Genomic DNA, 19,494 nt, shown 5'->3' with positions numbered 1-19,494 from the left:
AGATCCCAGATGCTCTAGGACCGTGGTGGCGAACCTTTGGCACTCCAGATGTTATGGACTACAATTCCCATCTGCCCCTTCCAGCATGGCCAATTGGCCATGCTGGCAGAGGCTGATGGGAATTGTAGTCCATAACATCTGGAGTGCCAAAGGTTCGCCACCACTGCTCTAGGAGCATCTGGGCTCTAGGAGCCAAGATCCCAGGCCATTGCTTTCCCATCCTGCCTGTGAGCTCCCAAAGGCACCTGGTGGGCCACTGCGAGTAGCAGAGAGCTGGACTAGATGGACTCTGGTCTGATCCAGCTGGCTTGTTCTTATGTTCTTATGCTCTAGGTAGCACACTCGAGCCTTAGTAAGTTTGGGGATTTCTGTCACGCACATAGTACTCCAATGAACAAAGAGCATGGGAAAGCCACAAGTGTGACAAGCTAAACATCATCATCTCATAAAACAGGTAGCAGGCCAACTGTGCCACTGAGAAAAAGAATGTGATTGATGGTTTCAACAGAGTGGCTGGTTCTAACATGCAAGAGTCCACCATCCAAATGGAATGTCCCTTCGTCAGCCTTTATCTTGGAAGTAAAATTAAAAGAAATCAGGGGCTTTAACTGTTGTTTTCTCTCTTCAAACTAGTCAACTGAGTAGCGTTACAGTCATTTCAGTTTCTGCTTGCAACAATTCCAACAGACTGCATGAGGAGAAAACTGACTTCTCCGGTTGGAATAAAGCTTTATAGTACATTTAGGGGGTGGGGGGGGGGGGGGGTGGGGGGGGGGGGGGGTGGGGGGGGGGGGGGGTGGGGGGGGGGGGGGGTGGGGGGGGGGGGGGGTGGGGGGGGGGGGGGGTGGGGGGGGGGGGGGGTGGGGGGGGGGGGGGGTGGGGGGGGGGGGGGGTGGGGGGGGGGGGGGGTGGGGGGGGGGGGGGGTGGGGGGGGGGGGGGGTGGGGGGGGGGGGGGGTGGGGGGGGGGGGGGGTGGGGGGGGGGGGGGGTGGGGGGGGGGGGGGGTGGGGGGGGGGGGGGGTGGGGGGGGGGGGGGGTGGGGGGGGGGGGGGGTGGGGGGGGGGGGGGGTGGGGGGGGGGGGGGGTGGGGGGGGGGGGGGGTGGGGGGGGGGGGGGGTGGGGGGGGGGGGGGGTGGGGGGGGGGGGGGGTGGGGGGGGGGGGGGGTGGGGGGGGGGGGGGGTGGGGGGGGGGGGGGGTGGGGGGGGGGGGGGGTGGGGGGGGGGGGGGGTGGGGGGGGGGGGGGGTGGGGGGGGGGGGGGGTGGGGGGGGGGGGGGGTGGGGGGGGGGGGGGGTGGGGGGGGGGGGGGGTGGGGGGGGGGGGGGGTGGGGGGGGGGGGGGGTGGGGGGGGGGGGGGGTGGGGGGGGGGGGGGGTGGGGGGGGGGGGGGGTGGGGGGGGGGGGGGGTGGGGGGGGGGGGGGGTGGGGGGGGGGGGGGGTGGGGGGGGGGGGGGGTGGGGGGGGGGGGGGGTGGGGGGGGGGGGGGGTGGGGGGGGGGGGGGGTGGGGGGGGGGGGGGGTGGGGGGGGGGGGGGGTGGGGGGGGGGGGGGGTGGGGGGGGGGGGGGGTGGGGGGGGGGGGGGGTGGGGGGGGGGGGGGGTGGGGGGGGGGGGGGGTGGGGGGGGGGGGGGGTGGGGGGGGGGGGGGGTGGGGGGGGGGGGGGGTGGGGGGGGGGGGGGGTGGGGGGGGGGGGGGGTGGGGGGGGGGGGGGGTGGGGGGGGGGGGGGGTGGGGGGGGGGGGGGGTGGGGGGGGGGGGGGGTGGGGGGGGGGGGGGGTGGGGGGGGGGGGGGGTGGGGGGGGGGGGGGGTGGGGGGGGGGGGGGGTGGGGGGGGGGGGGGGTGGGGGGGGGGGGGGGTGGGGGGGGGGGGGGGTGGGGGGGGGGGGGGGTGGGGGGGGGGGGGGGTGGGGGGGGGGGGGGGTGGGGGGGGGGGGGGGTGGGGGGGGGGGGGGGTGGGGGGGGGGGGGGGTGGGGGGGGGGGGGGGTGGGGGGGGGGGGGGGTGGGGGGGGGGGGGGGTGGGGGGGGGGGGGGGTGGGGGGGGGGGGGGGTGGGGGGGGGGGGGGGTGGGGGGGGGGGGGGGTGGGGGGGGGGGGGGGTGGGGGGGGGGGGGGGTGGGGGGGGGGGGGGGTGGGGGGGGGGGGGGGTGGGGGGGGGGGGGGGTGGGGGGGGGGGGGGGTGGGGGGGGGGGGGGGTGGGGGGGGGGGGGGGTGGGGGGGGGGGGGGGTGGGGGGGGGGGGGGGTGGGGGGGGGGGGGGGTGGGGGGGGGGGGGGGTGGGGGGGGGGGGGGGTGGGGGGGGGGGGGGGTGGGGGGGGGGGGGGGTGGGGGGGGGGGGGGGTGGGGGGGGGGGGGGGTGGGGGGGGGGGGGGGTGGGGGGGGGGGGGGGTGGGGGGGGGGGGGGGTGGGGGGGGGGGGGGGTGGGGGGGGGGGGGGGTGGGGGGGGGGGGGGGTGGGGGGGGGGGGGGGTGGGGGGGGGGGGGGGTGGGGGGGGGGGGGGGTGGGGGGGGGGGGGGGTGGGGGGGGGGGGGGGTGGGGGGGGGGGGGGGTGGGGGGGGGGGGGGGTGGGGGGGGGGGGGGGTGGGGGGGGGGGGGGGTGGGGGGGGGGGGGGGTGGGGGGGGGGGGGGGTGGGGGGGGGGGGGGGTGGGGGGGGGGGGGGGTGGGGGGGGGGGGGGGTGGGGGGGGGGGGGGGTGGGGGGGGGGGGGGGTGGGGGGGGGGGGGGGTGGGGGGGGGGGGGGGTGGGGGGGGGGGGGGGTGGGGGGGGGGGGGGGTGGGGGGGGGGGGGGGTGGGGGGGGGGGGGGGTGGGGGGGGGGGGGGGTGGGGGGGGGGGGGGGTGGGGGGGGGGGGGGGTGGGGGGGGGGGGGGGTGGGGGGGGGGGGGGGTGGGGGGGGGGGGGGGTGGGGGGGGGGGGGGGTGGGGGGGGGGGGGGGTGGGGGGGGGGGGGGGTGGGGGGGGGGGGGGGTGGGGGGGGGGGGGGGTGGGGGGGGGGGGGGGTGGGGGGGGGGGGGGGTGGGGGGGGGGGGGGGTGGGGGGGGGGGGGGGTGGGGGGGGGGGGGGGTGGGGGGGGGGGGGGGTGGGGGGGGGGGGGGGTGGGGGGGGGGGGGGGTGGGGGGGGGGGGGGGTGGGGGGGGGGGGGGGTGGGGGGGGGGGGGGGTGGGGGGGGGGGGGGGTGGGGGGGGGGGGGGGTGGGGGGGGGGGGGGGTGGGGGGGGGGGGGGGTGGGGGGGGGGGGGGGTGGGGGGGGGGGGGGGTGGGGGGGGGGGGGGGTGGGGGGGGGGGGGGGTGGGGGGGGGGGGGGGTGGGGGGGGGGGGGGGTGGGGGGGGGGGGGGGTGGGGGGGGGGGGGGGTGGGGGGGGGGGGGGGTGGGGGGGGGGGGGGGTGGGGGGGGGGGGGGGTGGGGGGGGGGGGGGGTGGGGGGGGGGGGGGGTGGGGGGGGGGGGGGGTGGGGGGGGGGGGGGGTGGGGGGGGGGGGGGGTGGGGGGGGGGGGGGGTGGGGGGGGGGGGGGGTGGGGGGGGGGGGGGGTGGGGGGGGGGGGGGGTGGGGGGGGGGGGGGGTGGGGGGGGGGGGGGGTGGGGGGGGGGGGGGGTGGGGGGGGGGGGGGGTGGGGGGGGGGGGGGGTGGGGGGGGGGGGGGGTGGGGGGGGGGGGGGGTGGGGGGGGGGGGGGGTGGGGGGGGGGGGGGGTGGGGGGGGGGGGGGGTGGGGGGGGGGGGGGGTGGGGGGGGGGGGGGGTGGGGGGGGGGGGGGGTGGGGGGGGGGGGGGGTGGGGGGGGGGGGGGGTGGGGGGGGGGGGGGGTGGGGGGGGGGGGGGGTGGGGGGGGGGGGGGGTGGGGGGGGGGGGGGGTGGGGGGGGGGGGGGGTGGGGGGGGGGGGGGGTGGGGGGGGGGGGGGGTGGGGGGGGGGGGGGGTGGGGGGGGGGGGGGGTGGGGGGGGGGGGGGGTGGGGGGGGGGGGGGGTGGGGGGGGGGGGGGGTGGGGGGGGGGGGGGGTGGGGGGGGGGGGGGGTGGGGGGGGGGGGGGGTGGGGGGGGGGGGGGGTGGGGGGGGGGGGGGGTGGGGGGGGGGGGGGGTGGGGGGGGGGGGGGGTGGGGGGGGGGGGGGGTGGGGGGGGGGGGGGGTGGGGGGGGGGGGGGGTGGGGGGGGGGGGGGGTGGGGGGGGGGGGGGGTGGGGGGGGGGGGGGGTGGGGGGGGGGGGGGGTGGGGGGGGGGGGGGGTGGGGGGGGGGGGGGGTGGGGGGGGGGGGGGGTGGGGGGGGGGGGGGGTGGGGGGGGGGGGGGGTGGGGGGGGGGGGGGGTGGGGGGGGGGGGGGGTGGGGGGGGGGGGGGGTGGGGGGGGGGGGGGGTGGGGGGGGGGGGGGGTGGGGGGGGGGGGGGGTGGGGGGGGGGGGGGGTGGGGGGGGGGGGGGGTGGGGGGGGGGGGGGGTGGGGGGGGGGGGGGGTGGGGGGGGGGGGGGGTGGGGGGGGGGGGGGGTGGGGGGGGGGGGGGGTGGGGGGGGGGGGGGGTGGGGGGGGGGGGGGGTGGGGGGGGGGGGGGGTGGGGGGGGGGGGGGGTGGGGGGGGGGGGGGGTGGGGGGGGGGGGGGGTGGGGGGGGGGGGGGGTGGGGGGGGGGGGGGGTGGGGGGGGGGGGGGGTGGGGGGGGGGGGGGGTGGGGGGGGGGGGGGGTGGGGGGGGGGGGGGGTGGGGGGGGGGGGGGGTGGGGGGGGGGGGGGGTGGGGGGGGGGGGGGGTGGGGGGGGGGGGGGGTGGGGGGGGGGGGGGGTGGGGGGGGGGGGGGGTGGGGGGGGGGGGGGGTGGGGGGGGGGGGGGGTGGGGGGGGGGGGGGGTGGGGGGGGGGGGGGGTGGGGGGGGGGGGGGGTGGGGGGGGGGGGGGGTGGGGGGGGGGGGGGGTGGGGGGGGGGGGGGGTGGGGGGGGGGGGGGGTGGGGGGGGGGGGGGGTGGGGGGGGGGGGGGGTGGGGGGGGGGGGGGGTGGGGGGGGGGGGGGGTGGGGGGGGGGGGGGGTGGGGGGGGGGGGGGGTGGGGGGGGGGGGGGGTGGGGGGGGGGGGGGGTGGGGGGGGGGGGGGGTGGGGGGGGGGGGGGGTGGGGGGGGGGGGGGGTGGGGGGGGGGGGGGGTGGGGGGGGGGGGGGGTGGGGGGGGGGGGGGGTGGGGGGGGGGGGGGGTGGGGGGGGGGGGGGGTGGGGGGGGGGGGGGGTGGGGGGGGGGGGGGGTGGGGGGGGGGGGGGGTGGGGGGGGGGGGGGGTGGGGGGGGGGGGGGGTGGGGGGGGGGGGGGGTGGGGGGGGGGGGGGGTGGGGGGGGGGGGGGGTGGGGGGGGGGGGGGGTGGGGGGGGGGGGGGGTGGGGGGGGGGGGGGGTGGGGGGGGGGGGGGGTGGGGGGGGGGGGGGGTGGGGGGGGGGGGGGGTGGGGGGGGGGGGGGGTGGGGGGGGGGGGGGGTGGGGGGGGGGGGGGGTGGGGGGGGGGGGGGGTGGGGGGGGGGGGGGGTGGGGGGGGGGGGGGGTGGGGGGGGGGGGGGGTGGGGGGGGGGGGGGGTGGGGGGGGGGGGGGGTGGGGGGGGGGGGGGGTGGGGGGGGGGGGGGGTGGGGGGGGGGGGGGGTGGGGGGGGGGGGGGGTGGGGGGGGGGGGGGGTGGGGGGGGGGGGGGGTGGGGGGGGGGGGGGGTGGGGGGGGGGGGGGGTGGGGGGGGGGGGGGGTGGGGGGGGGGGGGGGTGGGGGGGGGGGGGGGTGGGGGGGGGGGGGGGTGGGGGGGGGGGGGGGTGGGGGGGGGGGGGGGTGGGGGGGGGGGGGGGTGGGGGGGGGGGGGGGTGGGGGGGGGGGGGGGTGGGGGGGGGGGGGGGTGGGGGGGGGGGGGGGTGGGGGGGGGGGGGGGTGGGGGGGGGGGGGGGTGGGGGGGGGGGGGGGTGGGGGGGGGGGGGGGTGGGGGGGGGGGGGGGTGGGGGGGGGGGGGGGTGGGGGGGGGGGGGGGTGGGGGGGGGGGGGGGTGGGGGGGGGGGGGGGTGGGGGGGGGGGGGGGTGGGGGGGGGGGGGGGTGGGGGGGGGGGGGGGTGGGGGGGGGGGGGGGTGGGGGGGGGGGGGGGTGGGGGGGGGGGGGGGTGGGGGGGGGGGGGGGTGGGGGGGGGGGGGGGTGGGGGGGGGGGGGGGTGGGGGGGGGGGGGGGTGGGGGGGGGGGGGGGTGGGGGGGGGGGGGGGTGGGGGGGGGGGGGGGTGGGGGGGGGGGGGGGTGGGGGGGGGGGGGGGTGGGGGGGGGGGGGGGTGGGGGGGGGGGGGGGTGGGGGGGGGGGGGGGTGGGGGGGGGGGGGGGTGGGGGGGGGGGGGGGTGGGGGGGGGGGGGGGTGGGGGGGGGGGGGGGTGGGGGGGGGGGGGGGTGGGGGGGGGGGGGGGTGGGGGGGGGGGGGGGTGGGGGGGGGGGGGGGTGGGGGGGGGGGGGGGTGGGGGGGGGGGGGGGTGGGGGGGGGGGGGGGTGGGGGGGGGGGGGGGTGGGGGGGGGGGGGGGTGGGGGGGGGGGGGGGTGGGGGGGGGGGGGGGTGGGGGGGGGGGGGGGTGGGGGGGGGGGGGGGTGGGGGGGGGGGGGGGTGGGGGGGGGGGGGGGTGGGGGGGGGGGGGGGTGGGGGGGGGGGGGGGTGGGGGGGGGGGGGGGTGGGGGGGGGGGGGGGTGGGGGGGGGGGGGGGTGGGGGGGGGGGGGGGTGGGGGGGGGGGGGGGTGGGGGGGGGGGGGGGTGGGGGGGGGGGGGGGTGGGGGGGGGGGGGGGTGGGGGGGGGGGGGGGTGGGGGGGGGGGGGGGTGGGGGGGGGGGGGGGTGGGGGGGGGGGGGGGTGGGGGGGGGGGGGGGTGGGGGGGGGGGGGGGTGGGGGGGGGGGGGGGTGGGGGGGGGGGGGGGTGGGGGGGGGGGGGGGTGGGGGGGGGGGGGGGTGGGGGGGGGGGGGGGTGGGGGGGGGGGGGGGTGGGGGGGGGGGGGGGTGGGGGGGGGGGGGGGTGGGGGGGGGGGGGGGTGGGGGGGGGGGGGGGTGGGGGGGGGGGGGGGTGGGGGGGGGGGGGGGTGGGGGGGGGGGGGGGTGGGGGGGGGGGGGGGTGGGGGGGGGGGGGGGTGGGGGGGGGGGGGGGTGGGGGGGGGGGGGGGTGGGGGGGGGGGGGGGTGGGGGGGGGGGGGGGTGGGGGGGGGGGGGGGTGGGGGGGGGGGGGGGTGGGGGGGGGGGGGGGTGGGGGGGGGGGGGGGTGGGGGGGGGGGGGGGTGGGGGGGGGGGGGGGTGGGGGGGGGGGGGGGTGGGGGGGGGGGGGGGTGGGGGGGGGGGGGGGTGGGGGGGGGGGGGGGTGGGGGGGGGGGGGGGTGGGGGGGGGGGGGGGTGGGGGGGGGGGGGGGTGGGGGGGGGGGGGGGTGGGGGGGGGGGGGGGTGGGGGGGGGGGGGGGTGGGGGGGGGGGGGGGTGGGGGGGGGGGGGGGTGGGGGGGGGGGGGGGTGGGGGGGGGGGGGGGTGGGGGGGGGGGGGGGTGGGGGGGGGGGGGGGTGGGGGGGGGGGGGGGTGGGGGGGGGGGGGGGTGGGGGGGGGGGGGGGTGGGGGGGGGGGGGGGTGGGGGGGGGGGGGGGTGGGGGGGGGGGGGGGTGGGGGGGGGGGGGGGTGGGGGGGGGGGGGGGTGGGGGGGGGGGGGGGTGGGGGGGGGGGGGGGTGGGGGGGGGGGGGGGTGGGGGGGGGGGGGGGTGGGGGGGGGGGGGGGTGGGGGGGGGGGGGGGTGGGGGGGGGGGGGGGTGGGGGGGGGGGGGGGTGGGGGGGGGGGGGGGTGGGGGGGGGGGGGGGTGGGGGGGGGGGGGGGTGGGGGGGGGGGGGGGTGGGGGGGGGGGGGGGTGGGGGGGGGGGGGGGTGGGGGGGGGGGGGGGTGGGGGGGGGGGGGGGTGGGGGGGGGGGGGGGTGGGGGGGGGGGGGGGTGGGGGGGGGGGGGGGTGGGGGGGGGGGGGGGTGGGGGGGGGGGGGGGTGGGGGGGGGGGGGGGTGGGGGGGGGGGGGGGTGGGGGGGGGGGGGGGTGGGGGGGGGGGGGGGTGGGGGGGGGGGGGGGTGGGGGGGGGGGGGGGTGGGGGGGGGGGGGGGTGGGGGGGGGGGGGGGTGGGGGGGGGGGGGGGTGGGGGGGGGGGGGGGTGGGGGGGGGGGGGGGTGGGGGGGGGGGGGGGTGGGGGGGGGGGGGGGTGGGGGGGGGGGGGGGTGGGGGGGGGGGGGGGTGGGGGGGGGGGGGGGTGGGGGGGGGGGGGGGTGGGGGGGGGGGGGGGTGGGGGGGGGGGGGGGTGGGGGGGGGGGGGGGTGGGGGGGGGGGGGGGTGGGGGGGGGGGGGGGTGGGGGGGGGGGGGGGTGGGGGGGGGGGGGGGTGGGGGGGGGGGGGGGTGGGGGGGGGGGGGGGTGGGGGGGGGGGGGGGTGGGGGGGGGGGGGGGTGGGGGGGGGGGGGGGTGGGGGGGGGGGGGGGTGGGGGGGGGGGGGGGTGGGGGGGGGGGGGGGTGGGGGGGGGGGGGGGTGGGGGGGGGGGGGGGTGGGGGGGGGGGGGGGTGGGGGGGGGGGGGGGTGGGGGGGGGGGGGGGTGGGGGGGGGGGGGGGTGGGGGGGGGGGGGGGTGGGGGGGGGGGGGGGTGGGGGGGGGGGGGGGTGGGGGGGGGGGGGGGTGGGGGGGGGGGGGGGTGGGGGGGGGGGGGGGTGGGGGGGGGGGGGGGTGGGGGGGGGGGGGGGTGGGGGGGGGGGGGGGTGGGGGGGGGGGGGGGTGGGGGGGGGGGGGGGTGGGGGGGGGGGGGGGTGGGGGGGGGGGGGGGTGGGGGGGGGGGGGGGTGGGGGGGGGGGGGGGTGGGGGGGGGGGGGGGTGGGGGGGGGGGGGGGTGGGGGGGGGGGGGGGTGGGGGGGGGGGGGGGTGGGGGGGGGGGGGGGTGGGGGGGGGGGGGGGTGGGGGGGGGGGGGGGTGGGGGGGGGGGGGGGTGGGGGGGGGGGGGGGTGGGGGGGGGGGGGGGTGGGGGGGGGGGGGGGTGGGGGGGGGGGGGGGTGGGGGGGGGGGGGGGTGGGGGGGGGGGGGGGTGGGGGGGGGGGGGGGTGGGGGGGGGGGGGGGTGGGGGGGGGGGGGGGTGGGGGGGGGGGGGGGTGGGGGGGGGGGGGGGTGGGGGGGGGGGGGGGTGGGGGGGGGGGGGGGTGGGGGGGGGGGGGGGTGGGGGGGGGGGGGGGTGGGGGGGGGGGGGGGTGGGGGGGGGGGGGGGTGGGGGGGGGGGGGGGTGGGGGGGGGGGGGGGTGGGGGGGGGGGGGGGTGGGGGGGGGGGGGGGTGGGGGGGGGGGGGGGTGGGGGGGGGGGGGGGTGGGGGGGGGGGGGGGTGGGGGGGGGGGGGGGTGGGGGGGGGGGGGGGTGGGGGGGGGGGGGGGTGGGGGGGGGGGGGGGTGGGGGGGGGGGGGGGTGGGGGGGGGGGGGGGTGGGGGGGGGGGGGGGTGGGGGGGGGGGGGGGTGGGGGGGGGGGGGGGTGGGGGGGGGGGGGGGTGGGGGGGGGGGGGGGTGGGGGGGGGGGGGGGTGGGGGGGGGGGGGGGTGGGGGGGGGGGGGGGTGGGGGGGGGGGGGGGTGGGGGGGGGGGGGGGTGGGGGGGGGGGGGGGTGGGGGGGGGGGGGGGTGGGGGGGGGGGGGGGTGGGGGGGGGGGGGGGTGGGGGGGGGGGGGGGTGGGGGGGGGGGGGGGTGGGGGGGGGGGGGGGTGGGGGGGGGGGGGGGTGGGGGGGGGGGGGGGTGGGGGGGGGGGGGGGTGGGGGGGGGGGGGGGTGGGGGGGGGGGGGGGTGGGGGGGGGGGGGGGTGGGGGGGGGGGGGGGTGGGGGGGGGGGGGGGTGGGGGGGGGGGGGGGTGGGGGGGGGGGGGGGTGGGGGGGGGGGGGGGTGGGGGGGGGGGGGGGTGGGGGGGGGGGGGGGTGGGGGGGGGGGGGGGTGGGGGGGGGGGGGGGTGGGGGGGGGGGGGGGTGGGGGGGGGGGGGGGTGGGGGGGGGGGGGGGTGGGGGGGGGGGGGGGTGGGGGGGGGGGGGGGTGGGGGGGGGGGGGGGTGGGGGGGGGGGGGGGTGGGGGGGGGGGGGGGTGGGGGGGGGGGGGGGTGGGGGGGGGGGGGGGTGGGGGGGGGGGGGGGTGGGGGGGGGGGGGGGTGGGGGGGGGGGGGGGTGGGGGGGGGGGGGGGTGGGGGGGGGGGGGGGTGGGGGGGGGGGGGGGTGGGGGGGGGGGGGGGTGGGGGGGGGGGGGGGTGGGGGGGGGGGGGGGTGGGGGGGGGGGGGGGTGGGGGGGGGGGGGGGTGGGGGGGGGGGGGGGTGGGGGGGGGGGGGGGTGGGGGGGGGGGGGGGTGGGGGGGGGGGGGGGTGGGGGGGGGGGGGGGTGGGGGGGGGGGGGGGTGGGGGGGGGGGGGGGTGGGGGGGGGGGGGGGTGGGGGGGGGGGGGGGTGGGGGGGGGGGGGGGTGGGGGGGGGGGGGGGTGGGGGGGGGGGGGGGTGGGGGGGGGGGGGGGTGGGGGGGGGGGGGGGTGGGGGGGGGGGGGGGTGGGGGGGGGGGGGGGTGGGGGGGGGGGGGGGTGGGGGGGGGGGGGGGTGGGGGGGGGGGGGGGTGGGGGGGGGGGGGGGTGGGGGGGGGGGGGGGTGGGGGGGGGGGGGGGTGGGGGGGGGGGGGGGTGGGGGGGGGGGGGGGTGGGGGGGGGGGGGGGTGGGGGGGGGGGGGGGTGGGGGGGGGGGGGGGTGGGGGGGGGGGGGGGTGGGGGGGGGGGGGGGTGGGGGGGGGGGGGGGTGGGGGGGGGGGGGGGTGGGGGGGGGGGGGGGTGGGGGGGGGGGGGGGTGGGGGGGGGGGGGGGTGGGGGGGGGGGGGGGTGGGGGGGGGGGGGGGTGGGGGGGGGGGGGGGTGGGGGGGGGGGGGGGTGGGGGGGGGGGGGGGTGGGGGGGGGGGGGGGTGGGGGGGGGGGGGGGTGGGGGGGGGGGGGGGTGGGGGGGGGGGGGGGTGGGGGGGGGGGGGGGTGGGGGGGGGGGGGGGTGGGGGGGGGGGGGGGTGGGGGGGGGGGGGGGTGGGGGGGGGGGGGGGTGGGGGGGGGGGGGGGTGGGGGGGGGGGGGGGTGGGGGGGGGGGGGGGTGGGGGGGGGGGGGGGTGGGGGGGGGGGGGGGTGGGGGGGGGGGGGGGTGGGGGGGGGGGGGGGTGGGGGGGGGGGGGGGTGGGGGGGGGGGGGGGTGGGGGGGGGGGGGGGTGGGGGGGGGGGGGGGTGGGGGGGGGGGGGGGTGGGGGGGGGGGGGGGTGGGGGGGGGGGGGGGTGGGGGGGGGGGGGGGTGGGGGGGGGGGGGGGTGGGGGGGGGGGGGGGTGGGGGGGGGGGGGGGTGGGGGGGGGGGGGGGTGGGGGGGGGGGGGGGTGGGGGGGGGGGGGGGTGGGGGGGGGGGGGGGTGGGGGGGGGGGGGGGTGGGGGGGGGGGGGGGTGGGGGGGGGGGGGGGTGGGGGGGGGGGGGGGTGGGGGGGGGGGGGGGTGGGGGGGGGGGGGGGTGGGGGGGGGGGGGGGTGGGGGGGGGGGGGGGTGGGGGGGGGGGGGGGTGGGGGGGGGGGGGGGTGGGGGGGGGGGGGGGTGGGGGGGGGGGGGGGTGGGGGGGGGGGGGGGTGGGGGGGGGGGGGGGTGGGGGGGGGGGGGGGTGGGGGGGGGGGGGGGTGGGGGGGGGGGGGGGTGGGGGGGGGGGGGGGTGGGGGGGGGGGGGGGTGGGGGGGGGGGGGGGTGGGGGGGGGGGGGGGTGGGGGGGGGGGGGGGTGGGGGGGGGGGGGGGTGGGGGGGGGGGGGGGTGGGGGGGGGGGGGGGTGGGGGGGGGGGGGGGTGGGGGGGGGGGGGGGTGGGGGGGGGGGGGGGTGGGGGGGGGGGGGGGTGGGGGGGGGGGGGGGTGGGGGGGGGGGGGGGTGGGGGGGGGGGGGGGTGGGGGGGGGGGGGGGTGGGGGGGGGGGGGGGTGGGGGGGGGGGGGGGTGGGGGGGGGGGGGGGTGGGGGGGGGGGGGGGTGGGGGGGGGGGGGGGTGGGGGGGGGGGGGGGTGGGGGGGGGGGGGGGTGGGGGGGGGGGGGGGTGGGGGGGGGGGGGGGTGGGGGGGGGGGGGGGTGGGGGGGGGGGGGGGTGGGGGGGGGGGGGGGTGGGGGGGGGGGGGGGTGGGGGGGGGGGGGGGTGGGGGGGGGGGGGGGTGGGGGGGGGGGGGGGTGGGGGGGGGGGGGGGTGGGGGGGGGGGGGGGTGGGGGGGGGGGGGGGTGGGGGGGGGGGGGGGTGGGGGGGGGGGGGGGTGGGGGGGGGGGGGGGTGGGGGGGGGGGGGGGTGGGGGGGGGGGGGGGTGGGGGGGGGGGGGGGTGGGGGGGGGGGGGGGTGGGGGGGGGGGGGGGTGGGGGGGGGGGGGGGTGGGGGGGGGGGGGGGTGGGGGGGGGGGGGGGTGGGGGGGGGGGGGGGTGGGGGGGGGGGGGGGTGGGGGGGGGGGGGGGTGGGGGGGGGGGGGGGTGGGGGGGGGGGGGGGTGGGGGGGGGGGGGGGTGGGGGGGGGGGGGGGTGGGGGGGGGGGGGGGTGGGGGGGGGGGGGGGTGGGGGGGGGGGGGGGTGGGGGGGGGGGGGGGTGGGGGGGGGGGGGGGTGGGGGGGGGGGGGGGTGGGGGGGGGGGGGGGTGGGGGGGGGGGGGGGTGGGGGGGGGGGGGGGTGGGGGGGGGGGGGGGTGGGGGGGGGGGGGGGTGGGGGGGGGGGGGGGTGGGGGGGGGGGGGGGTGGGGGGGGGGGGGGGTGGGGGGGGGGGGGGGTGGGGGGGGGGGGGGGTGGGGGGGGGGGGGGGTGGGGGGGGGGGGGGGTGGGGGGGGGGGGGGGTGGGGGGGGGGGGGGGTGGGGGGGGGGGGGGGTGGGGGGGGGGGGGGGTGGGGGGGGGGGGGGGTGGGGGGGGGGGGGGGTGGGGGGGGGGGGGGGTGGGGGGGGGGGGGGGTGGGGGGGGGGGGGGGTGGGGGGGGGGGGGGGTGGGGGGGGGGGGGGGTGGGGGGGGGGGGGGGTGGGGGGGGGGGGGGGTGGGGGGGGGGGGGGGTGGGGGGGGGGGGGGGTGGGGGGGGGGGGGGGTGGGGGGGGGGGGGGGTGGGGGGGGGGGGGGGTGGGGGGGGGGGGGGGTGGGGGGGGGGGGGGGTGGGGGGGGGGGGGGGTGGGGGGGGGGGGGGGTGGGGGGGGGGGGGGGTGGGGGGGGGGGGGGGTGGGGGGGGGGGGGGGTGGGGGGGGGGGGGGGTGGGGGGGGGGGGGGGTGGGGGGGGGGGGGGGTGGGGGGGGGGGGGGGTGGGGGGGGGGGGGGGTGGGGGGGGGGGGGGGTGGGGGGGGGGGGGGGTGGGGGGGGGGGGGGGTGGGGGGGGGGGGGGGTGGGGGGGGGGGGGGGTGGGGGGGGGGGGGGGTGGGGGGGGGGGGGGGTGGGGGGGGGGGGGGGTGGGGGGGGGGGGGGGTGGGGGGGGGGGGGGGTGGGGGGGGGGGGGGGTGGGGGGGGGGGGGGGTGGGGGGGGGGGGGGGTGGGGGGGGGGGGGGGTGGGGGGGGGGGGGGGTGGGGGGGGGGGGGGGTGGGGGGGGGGGGGGGTGGGGGGGGGGGGGGGTGGGGGGGGGGGGGGGTGGGGGGGGGGGGGGGTGGGGGGGGGGGGGGGTGGGGGGGGGGGGGGGTGGGGGGGGGGGGGGGTGGGGGGGGGGGGGGGTGGGGGGGGGGGGGGGTGGGGGGGGGGGGGGGTGGGGGGGGGGGGGGGTGGGGGGGGGGGGGGGTGGGGGGGGGGGGGGGTGGGGGGGGGGGGGGGTGGGGGGGGGGGGGGGTGGGGGGGGGGGGGGGTGGGGGGGGGGGGGGGTGGGGGGGGGGGGGGGTGGGGGGGGGGGGGGGTGGGGGGGGGGGGGGGTGGGGGGGGGGGGGGGTGGGGGGGGGGGGGGGTGGGGGGGGGGGGGGGTGGGGGGGGGGGGGGGTGGGGGGGGGGGGGGGTGGGGGGGGGGGGGGGTGGGGGGGGGGGGGGGTGGGGGGGGGGGGGGGTGGGGGGGGGGGGGGGTGGGGGGGGGGGGGGGTGGGGGGGGGGGGGGGTGGGGGGGGGGGGGGGTGGGGGGGGGGGGGGGTGGGGGGGGGGGGGGGTGGGGGGGGGGGGGGGTGGGGGGGGGGGGGGGTGGGGGGGGGGGGGGGTGGGGGGGGGGGGGGGTGGGGGGGGGGGGGGGTGGGGGGGGGGGGGGGTGGGGGGGGGGGGGGGTGGGGGGGGGGGGGGGTGGGGGGGGGGGGGGGTGGGGGGGGGGGGGGGTGGGGGGGGGGGGGGGTGGGGGGGGGGGGGGGTGGGGGGGGGGGGGGGTGGGGGGGGGGGGGGGTGGGGGGGGGGGGGGGTGGGGGGGGGGGGGGGTGGGGGGGGGGGGGGGTGGGGGGGGGGGGGGGTGGGGGGGGGGGGGGGTGGGGGGGGGGGGGGGTGGGGGGGGGGGGGGGTGGGGGGGGGGGGGGGTGGGGGGGGGGGGGGGTGGGGGGGGGGGGGGGTGGGGGGGGGGGGGGGTGGGGGGGGGGGGGGGTGGGGGGGGGGGGGGGTGGGGGGGGGGGGGGGTGGGGGGGGGGGGGGGTGGGGGGGGGGGGGGGTGGGGGGGGGGGGGGGTGGGGGGGGGGGGGGGTGGGGGGGGGGGGGGGTGGGGGGGGGGGGGGGTGGGGGGGGGGGGGGGTGGGGGGGGGGGGGGGTGGGGGGGGGGGGGGGTGGGGGGGGGGGGGGGTGGGGGGGGGGGGGGGTGGGGGGGGGGGGGGGTGGGGGGGGGGGGGGGTGGGGGGGGGGGGGGGTGGGGGGGGGGGGGGGTGGGGGGGGGGGGGGGTGGGGGGGGGGGGGGGTGGGGGGGGGGGGGGGTGGGGGGGGGGGGGGGTGGGGGGGGGGGGGGGTGGGGGGGGGGGGGGGTGGGGGGGGGGGGGGGTGGGGGGGGGGGGGGGTGGGGGGGGGGGGGGGTGGGGGGGGGGGGGGGTGGGGGGGGGGGGGGGTGGGGGGGGGGGGGGGTGGGGGGGGGGGGGGGTGGGGGGGGGGGGGGGTGGGGGGGGGGGGGGGTGGGGGGGGGGGGGGGTGGGGGGGGGGGGGGGTGGGGGGGGGGGGGGGTGGGGGGGGGGGGGGGTGGGGGGGGGGGGGGGTGGGGGGGGGGGGGGGTGGGGGGGGGGGGGGGTGGGGGGGGGGGGGGGTGGGGGGGGGGGGGGGTGGGGGGGGGGGGGGGTGGGGGGGGGGGGGGGTGGGGGGGGGGGGGGGTGGGGGGGGGGGGGGGTGGGGGGGGGGGGGGGTGGGGGGGGGGGGGGGTGGGGGGGGGGGGGGGTGGGGGGGGGGGGGGGTGGGGGGGGGGGGGGGTGGGGGGGGGGGGGGGTGGGGGGGGGGGGGGGTGGGGGGGGGGGGGGGTGGGGGGGGGGGGGGGTGGGGGGGGGGGGGGGTGGGGGGGGGGGGGGGTGGGGGGGGGGGGGGGTGGGGGGGGGGGGGGGTGGGGGGGGGGGGGGGTGGGGGGGGGGGGGGGTGGGGGGGGGGGGGGGTGGGGGGGGGGGGGGGTGGGGGGGGGGGGGGGTGGGGGGGGGGGGGGGTGGGGGGGGGGGGGGGTGGGGGGGGGGGGGGGTGGGGGGGGGGGGGGGTGGGGGGGGGGGGGGGTGGGGGGGGGGGGGGGTGGGGGGGGGGGGGGGTGGGGGGGGGGGGGGGTGGGGGGGGGGGGGTGGTGGGGGGGGCGGGGGGGGGGGGGGGGGGGGGGGGGGGGGGGGGGGGGGGGGGGGGGGGGGGGTGGGGGGGGGGGGGGGGGGGGGGGGGGGGGGGTGGAGGGGTTGGGGGGTGGAGAAGAAGAAGAAGAAGAAGAAGAAGAAGAAGAAGAAGAAGAAGAAGAAGAAGAAGAAGAAGAAGAAGAAATAATAATAATGTGTTAGCTGCCCTGGGTCCCGGTTGGGGAGGGTGGGATATGAAATTGAATAAAATAAATGAAGAGCTCCATTTGGCTACCCTGAGCAACCTGGCTGAAAAGTAAATGGAAAATGTAGTAATTATACCAAGTGGGCATTTTATATACACTTTTACATTAGTTTGTCTGCCCGCACTGTGGAATGGAAAGAAAATTTGATATTTTAAAACAGAAGCTTAAACAAACTTACACATCAGTTGCCGACTAATAGGCTTGGACCCAACATCACTAACCACAGTGCAGGAAAACCAGAGTCGCCCCGTGCTCCTTTGCATCGGGAGAAGTGACTCGCATCAGCTCATGCCGAAAGAATCACTGAAATGCCGCCCTGGGACTTCAGTTTTATTTCCCTTTGCTTCTCTTCATCCCCCTGCCCTTTGCCAGCTTTCTCACTTCTCTACTGGGCCCTGCATCCCTTGAAGCTGTTCGCCGAGCGCCACTCATTTGCTCCCCCTCCCACCCCAGAGTCTACATCTCTGCTTCACAGTGGGCAGAAACTCAAAAGGTTTTCATAGAGGCCTTTAATAGAGCCGGGCAGGTCCCCAGGCAACCAGCTCTCTCATTGCCTCCCACCCAAACCAGAGCAGCCAGGGAAGGGGAGGTGCCTTGGCAGCCTCAGTGTACCAGAGTAAATAGGAGGCACCAGGATGTGAGCAAGAGAGGCAGAGAGATGTTGGCTGGAGACGAGCCGGAGGTTTTGCTAACGGAAGAAGAAGAGTTGGATTTATATCCCCCTTTCTCTCCTGTAGGACACTCAAAGGGGCTTACAAACTCCTCTGAAGATAGCCACAGATGCAGCCGAAACGTCAGGAGAAAATGCTTCCAGAACACGGCCATACAGCCTGCAAACCACACAACACCCCAGTGACATGGATCTGTCAAGGCCTGCTGTTGGAGAAAGTTTGATTCAAATGTGGACTGTGTGGCAGAGGGTTTTTTTTTTAAGGCAAACTCCCATGCTAGAAATGATTGAGAAAGAGGTTGAAAATAAAAATATTTTAATGCCCCCTGTACATAGCACAAGTAAAGCCACCTTTCAAATATAACAATTCTGATCTCCGTGACTAAAATAAAAAGATATTATATAGCTGGGAAATGTGCAAACCAACATGGTGGACGGACTCTAAACTGGTGAACATGGTTTGCTTCCCCACTCCTACACATGAAGCCAGCTGACTGACCACGGGCCAACCACAGTTTCTCTCAGAACTCTCTCAGCCCCACCTCATCTCACAAGGTGTCTGTTGTGGAGAGGGGAGGGGAAAGAGTTTGTAAGCCACTTTGAGACTCCTTATAGTTGAGGAAAGTGGATATAAATCCAAACTCTTGTTCTCAGATGTGTTAGAGCAACCAAACTATCAAAATAGTATGGGGGGGAGGGGTAGCATGAAGGAAACACTTGAACTGAATATTGTTTCACAGATAGGTAACTATGAAATGCACACAGAAAACACACACAAGCTCAGAATGTAGTCTGGGGGCTTGATGACAAAATCCTTGGCCATGGTATTTCTAGAACAATGGAAACACTCAAACTGGATGGTGACAGTACCTTTACACACAGGGAAAGATTGCAGCAATTATGCACTGATACTTATTGCAACCCAATTTGCAGATTTATAAAGCAATCATTTTATCCGAAACATTTTGGTACTTACCCCCACTAGCATACTCCATGATTAAGTAGAGTGTTTTTTCTGTTTCGATTACTTCAAATAATTTAACTAAAAAGGGGGCAAAAAAGAAGGTATGAACAGATTGTGTCACTTTTACAAGGATTTTATCCACTTAGAAACAATGCCACTTTTTTACCCGGCTTAGAGACACCAAGATGATAGCATAGCATAAAATAAGTAAAAACAGCAATTAAGCAGAACGCAGAAACAATGAAGGCACACACACAAATTCATGGAAGGTAAATCTATCAACAGGCTGCAAACCTTCCAGGTCTGCCAGTGGACTTCCTGGAGAATTCTGAAGGGCCGCCTACTCCAATATGCATCTATCTTAATTGCTGCAGTCAGCCTCTCAAGTCCTATTCCACATGTCACCATTATCCATCACAAGCCGTGATGGCTAGCAAAGGCAGGACCTGTCCTGTAATGGCAACTTTGTTCACTGGAGCGGGTTCTTCTGCAAGTGCCAACCTGCACATGGGCAAAACTAACAACTGCCCATACGCAAATCCATGCCCTACGACGAGAGGCTTAGGGAGCTGGGGATGTTTAGCCTGGAGAAGTGAAGGTTAAGTGGGGACATGATATCTATGTTTTAATATTTGAAGGGGTGCCATGTCGAAGAGGGAGCAAGCTTCTTTTCTGCTGCCTCAGAGACTAGGACACGGAGTAATGGATTCGAGGTGCAGGGAAAGAGATGCCATCTAAACATTAGGAAGAACTTTCTGACAGTAAGGACTGTTCGACAGTGGAATTCACTGCCTCAGGGAGTGGTGGACTCTCTTCCTTTGGAGGTTTTTAAACAGAGGCTGGATGAACATATGTCGGGAGTGCTTTGATTGTGTGTTCCTGCATGGCAGGGGGTTGGACTTGATGGCCCTTGGGGTCTCTTCCAACTCTATGATTCTACGTGCCTTCTATGTGTGGCTCCCACCTTATGGAACAGCCGGCCTGAGGTCAGGAAATCTCCCATTCTCTTGGCTTTCCACAAACTACGCAAAACTGAATTATTCAAGGCTTTTCTACGCAGGCAACAGAACTGCAGTGCACTAAACAATCCACAGAAGTTACATGGAAAAATCATGAGGGACTGTGGTCTATGCTACTGCGTATCGTTTGCTGAAACTAGGATCCAGTTATCGGATTTTGCATCATTCAACGTGTCACGTTAGTACTTATGCTTTGCTTCAGTTCTGTTTTTGTACTTCTGACTGGTTCTATAACAGGGTTGCCAACCTCCAGGTAATCTCTGGAGGTCTCCCACGATGACAGCTGATTTTCCAGGCAACACAGATTAGTTCACCTGGGGGAAAAATGGCGGCTTAGGGAGGTGGGCTCTATGGCACCGTACCCTACTGAAGCCCCTCCCCTTCACAAACTCTACCTTCCTCAGGCTGCACCTCCAACATTTCCAGGTATTTCCCAACTTGGAGCTGGCAACCCCATTCTACAACCCCAGTCCTATTGCCCTGTTTATAGAATGGCCCATCCATTGATTGCATTAGTGCACTCTGTGTAATCCATTTTGAGTACAAGTGAGAAAGGCGGACTATAAATAATGTAAATAAAGAAATAAAAATCTCGATGGTAGAATATCACTCCTATGGGTACTAACAACCTTACTGCCAGACAAGTTAACAAACCCGGCACAAAAGATGTACCTGTTTTATGCAGGTTTTCTGATTATTATTTTCTGTTACCTTACATACTCGCATATAAGTCTACTTTTTCAGCATATTTTTTGGGCTGAAAAAGCCTCCCTTGACTTATACATGAATCTTATACTTCTTCTCTGCCTTCCCCCTTTCTCTGCATAGACTTATTCTCGAGGTAATAAGTTTTCCCAGTTTTTTTGTGGTAAAATTAGGTGCCTCGACTTATATTCACAGGTCGACTTATACACGGGTATACACGGTATTTTAAATGTGACTTAAATATATGGCTATTGTCAATAG

At 82.4% G+C, this 19,494-nt stretch overlaps 1 protein-coding gene across 1 annotated transcript in view; it reads right to left on the bottom strand.

The window, feature by feature from the left end:
- Positions 1–19,494, bottom strand: part of MARK3 (microtubule affinity regulating kinase 3) — a 99,312-nt gene that overhangs the window by 31,209 nt on the left and 48,609 nt on the right. Inside the window, 1 exon segment of the mRNA XM_048484642.1 lies at positions 17,522–17,587. Coding sequence (XP_048340599.1) covers positions 17,522–17,587 — 66 coding nt within the window.

Source organism: Sphaerodactylus townsendi, linkage group LG02 (assembly GCF_021028975.2).
Source record: "Sphaerodactylus townsendi isolate TG3544 linkage group LG02, MPM_Stown_v2.3, whole genome shotgun sequence".
Lineage (NCBI taxonomy): Eukaryota > Metazoa > Chordata > Lepidosauria > Squamata > Sphaerodactylidae > Sphaerodactylus > Sphaerodactylus townsendi.
This window is presented reverse-complemented; position numbering and strand designations above follow the sequence as displayed.